Source organism: Nanorana parkeri, unplaced genomic scaffold, assembly GCF_000935625.1.
Source record: "Nanorana parkeri isolate BGI_ZX_2015 unplaced genomic scaffold, ASM93562v1 scaffold76, whole genome shotgun sequence".
In the NCBI taxonomy this organism is placed as follows: domain Eukaryota; kingdom Metazoa; phylum Chordata; class Amphibia; order Anura; family Dicroglossidae; genus Nanorana; species Nanorana parkeri.
Genome location: NW_017306344.1, coordinates 1,253,053 through 1,258,070, shown reverse-complemented (window position 1 = coordinate 1,258,070; position 5,018 = coordinate 1,253,053). Strand labels below are relative to the sequence as shown.

The 5,018-nt window shown below is 40.4% G+C and overlaps 1 protein-coding gene across 1 annotated transcript in view; it reads right to left on the bottom strand.

The window, feature by feature from the left end:
• The window catches only part of ADGRB2 (adhesion G protein-coupled receptor B2), a 204,754-nt gene that overhangs the window by 53,003 nt on the left and 146,733 nt on the right, over positions 1-5,018 (bottom strand). Inside the window, exons 11-12 of the mRNA XM_018576759.1 lie at positions 3,595-3,703; positions 571-717 (exon numbers count right to left, since the gene is read on the bottom strand). Coding sequence (XP_018432261.1) covers positions 571-717; positions 3,595-3,703 — 256 coding nt within the window. The remainder of the gene's footprint in view (positions 1-570; positions 718-3,594; positions 3,704-5,018) is intronic.

The window sequence follows — 5,018 nt, the reverse complement described above, 5'->3', positions numbered from 1 at the left end:
ATACATCTAATTTACCTATACAGTGGGAATAAAAAATAATATGAATCATAATAATGTTTAATTACCCGGTATATACTGTATTTCGTACGGATACATTTTAGAAGTATTATGTGTTGCTGGAGATTCTCTACTTATACTGTATTTGTGTATCACTCGACAGTAAATCCTAAAATCATCTCTGTCCTTACTTCTGGAGGGTGGCTACTTTCAAACACATGCTGGGACCATGGGGAACAAAAGTAGCCACCCTCCATACGGGAGGACAGTGTCAGCACCAGATCAGAGATGATCTGAGGATCTACAGCCGAGTGATACACAAATAAGATACAATTTTGTTAAGGTACTTGAATGTATTTTTAAGATTTAACTCCTGAGTTTAGTGTCACTTTAAAGTGAATATGTGCTTGCAGTTTGCAAGATAAAAGAAGAGATTCACTTTAACTTTCCTGCCCAGCAGCACATGCTTACCTTTCTTTCAATCCCCTGCCAAATACAGTGATGTTAACTGCCTATTCCCTGTAAATGTTTAAGTTTGGAAGGATGTCTGGGAAGGATGTTCCTTATGCTCACCTGCATTAGGCAAAATCAAGACCTCCTTAGGGATGAAAAGTTTATCTTCAGAGTTTCTTGCCCAGTCATTCATACCTCTTCTTCCTTTCATTGGGAAGTTTATATCACTGGATACAGCAGAGACAGGTTCCCTTTGGATGCTAATAACTGCCAGACACACAGAAGATGAATAATGGTCACAGCGATGCTATTTCTGATGTATACATTGCAGCATTTAAAAACCTTATCAAAGGTTTAACAAAGATTTCCAATCTTTGTCAGATTATAAAATAAATTGAAAAAGAAGTGGCAGTGAGCCGCATTATGAATTAGAAAAATAGCAGCATGGTAATAATAATGGTAAATAACTTTGCATGCTACAGCTCCTTCTGCTTTGTTCTCCGTAATATAGCATAAATATGGCACTCATAATGGCCACAGCAGGTGTGCAAGAACTTAACGCTGATCTCAAGGCAAACAGCCAAATAACGCAGATGAAATACATATATGGTGGCTGTTTTCCATACAAACATTTCCATAGTTTTTGTATTTCTGTTCATCTAGTTCTGTAGTTCTGAGACTTGCACAGACCTGCCTTATGTTATATAGATGATATATATATATATAATGGATACACCCTTGTCATCTCCCCACCTCTAGTTGGGTGACTGGACAGTGGGAGGCTCAATAGGTAGTCTCTTTGCTCACTATGCTCTCTCGAGCTATCAGCATGTTTCTTTTTAGCACATTTACGTTTAGCACACCTGACTGTCTCTCAGCCCTGCTCTTCTCTGTTTCGGTCAGCTGTATAGGAGATTGCAACAGGCTGATACTAAGTTGAATTCAGGTACTTACATTGCTTGCATTTAAAAAATATAGTAGATCATTTATTAATAAAAATACAAAGTTGCGTTTGTGTACATATTTTATATATGCCTGGAGTTCAGCTTAAATGTAGATCTCTCAACAAAAGAGTACATTAAATATACACTAAACAAAATGATTATTTAACACTCCATCATCTACAAAGGACTAAAATATTGCTTTTTGGTGGTCTGTACCTATAAACACCCTCTGGATGCCAGGCTAGTGGAGTAGATGTTCCCAGGCAAGCAACATTTGCATGCAGGTTGCCCTATGTAACGTCCACATGTGATGCTAAGCTTCCATGATTAAAAATACTGAACTCTAATGAATGAAAGGAGTGGCCAAGGACAGTAAGACTAGGAAGGAAATGACTCAAAGATGCTGGAGGCCCTCCACCTAGAAAATGGGGTTGGGGCTATCTGACCCGCTGTAGCTTGCTGTAGCTTCTAATACACACTGTAAGAAACTCACAGTGTCCACTGAAATCAGACTTATCAGTTTAAGTACAGAGAGGAGGCTGTACAACTTGGCAAGACTGAATGTAAGGCTAAAGCGCAGCTTTAAATTTCTCTTATTACAAATTTGCTTCCTTTTTGCTGCTTCCCCCATAAACCCAATGCAAAATATGTTGTCATATGTTTTAATGTTAAATCTTCCTCCCACCTCCTGAGTGATAACCAGCTTCAAAAAATACAATATCACATTTAGTTACTAATTTGTATTGAAATTGTAGTCCATTAAGGGAGTGAGGCTGAAGCAGTGACTACTTTACAATACACACAGGGACCATGGGGAACAAAAGTAGCCACCGTCCAGAAGGAAGGACCGTGTCTGCACCAATTCAGGGATCATTAGAGCAAGAGGGGGAAAATCCTCTAAATTGGGAGGATTAGACAGCGCTCTAAGACAGGAATTCCACTCACTATGGAAATATTTCCCCTCGTTTCCTGTTGCATCGATGGGGCAGGATGTTAAAGGAAATTTCTCCAGCAGGACACATAAAAAACGGAAAGTCTGGAAAAAAGTATTGGCTTCACATACACTTTAATAGCTTAAACACCACATATGCCTAAAAGAGGTGCAAACAAAGAATACAATGTGAAAGAAATTGCCCTCTTAACAGTAGGGATGCACCGATACTGATACTAGTATCGGTATTGTATCAGTACTAGTATCGGTACTCCAAAGACATGCTGGTAGGTTAATTGGCTCCTCTCTATGTATGCATGTGAAATAGGGACTTTAGATTGTAAGCTCCTTGAGGGTAGGGATTGATGTAAATGTGTAACTATGTAAATTGCTGCGTAAATTGTCAGCGCTAAATACATACCTGTAATAAATAAATAATAAATAAATAAAATATTGGTGCCAATACCAAATATTTGAGCGAGTACTCATACTCACCCAAATGCTCTCGATGCCTATCCTGATACCGGAATTTCCGGTATCAGGAAGCCGGGCGGCAAGTCATTACACGTTGCCTGACTTCCTGTTAGGCAGGGAAGCAGGCTCCATGCTCCCTCATCACCAGGGAGCATGGAACTGGCTTCCTGGCCAATCAGGAAACCAAATCGCTGCCCAGCTTCCTGATTGGTCCCAATTACCCATTCCCCAGCTACTTCATTGGCTAGAAAGCCGGCTCCATGCTTTCTCATCACCTGGTGACAAGGGAGCATGGAGCCAGCTTCCCCGGCCAATCTGGAAGCCGGGAGCCGTATGACGAATCGCCACCTCACCTGGTGACGAGGGAACATGGAGACAGCTACCCGGCTAATAAGGAAGCCGGTTGGTGAGTCATTACATATTGCCCGGCTTCCCTACTGTAACTTCCGGTATCAGTATTTGGTATCGGTGAGTACTGGAAAAAAAATATCGGTACTCCTACTCGATACCGAAAAAACAGTATTGGTGCATGTATAGCATATACGTAATATGGACACACAGCTGATCAGTTTAAGGTAGATGTTATGACTGAGTGCCATGACTTCAATGTCACCCTCTATGCTGAATGTAGCTATACCCTAGGCCAGGGGTAGGTAACACTGTGGCAGCCACAGGCATGACTCCCAGAGGCATGATGGAATTTGTATTTTCCCCACAGCTGAGTACTGAGGTTGCCCATCCTTGCCCTAGGCCACAATCAATATATACATATAATATAAACAAGAAGGCTCATACCCAGATTGTCTGTAACAATGATTGAGCTCTGGAAAGGCTTTAAAGCATCCCCAATAAGATGAATGTAATCTTCAAGCACCTTCATTAGAAGTACAGAGCCCGGAGCCACCTGTAAGACAGATGTTAATTTCCTCAGTAGAATAAATCACATCCATTTAACACAGCCTAATAATGAGTATGTAATGTGTGAGCAGAAACTTGTATTTACAACTCTAAATGTGAATATAAATCTTAAACACTTACCTTCTGATTCAAAACCGTTATTGCCTCACCGGTGCATTTATGGATCTGTTAAACACACATTTGTGTATGACTCTTAGAGCTTTCTTATAGCTCCTAAATTAAATAGGGAGTACATCCAACCCTGAAAACTGAGCTTTAGGTATACATTGGTCAGTTGAGTTATCAACAATATCATGTCCATTATGTACCTCAGTTGTGTTATGCCAAGCATTGTGGTCACCCCCTTTCTACTGTATTCTCCATAGAATTAAAAGGGGAGAACAGCGTGGGCTGAAGGCAACATTGTTATCCATGTCATATACATAATGGTCATACAGTAAATGAGAATATTTCCATTAGTTTCAACTTAAAACAGAAAACAGATAAGCATAGTGTTTGGTAAAGTTCTAAGCATTTATTCTTCTACTGCAGACCTTAAAGCAGAACTCCAGGAAAAAATATTATTAACCCTTGCAGTGGGGCTACCCCCTCACTGCAAGGGTTAACAGCTTGTTTTGGTCTATGGAGGAAAATAACAAAGCTATACATACCTGATCCTCAGAGCTGGCGCTGGCTGTGACAGAACTCCCTCCAGCCTCTCTTTTCCTAAACTGCAACAATGGAAAGTCCCTCGGCGTCCTTACATCCAGTCAGACATTTTTATTTTCCTGCCTAGACAAAAACAAGCACTTAACCCTTGCAGTGTGGGGGTAGCCACACTGTGATGGTTAATAATAACTTGCCCTTCTTCTTTACAATACTGCAGATCAAATCTCTTTAGCTAGACATAAACACTACGGATTTCAGACAAAACCACTGCCGGCTATTGTATTCAGCAGCTGCTGTTCCAAAGGCTGCTGAATTCCTTAATAGCATCTGCATTTCATTGGATGCAGACACTGCTTGGCCGAGAACTTTCAGGCTGGCTGCGATTAAAAAATCCACTTTGAGTGGAGTAGTACCGACTGGGCCCCTCAAAGACCAAATGTTGGCCGATTCATAAGGAATCGGCTGAAATTCTAGCAGTGTATGGCCAGCTTAACTGGATGACATTTAGTTTGTAAAAGCACTGTGTATGATATATAATGATTATGTTTTTTCCTTTAGAAAAACAGTTTTTGCCTGATTTTATTCAACATCTTTGCAGCAACTTCCTATCTCCCTATCTCTCTTAACTAGTAGCCTCTGATTATAATTATATA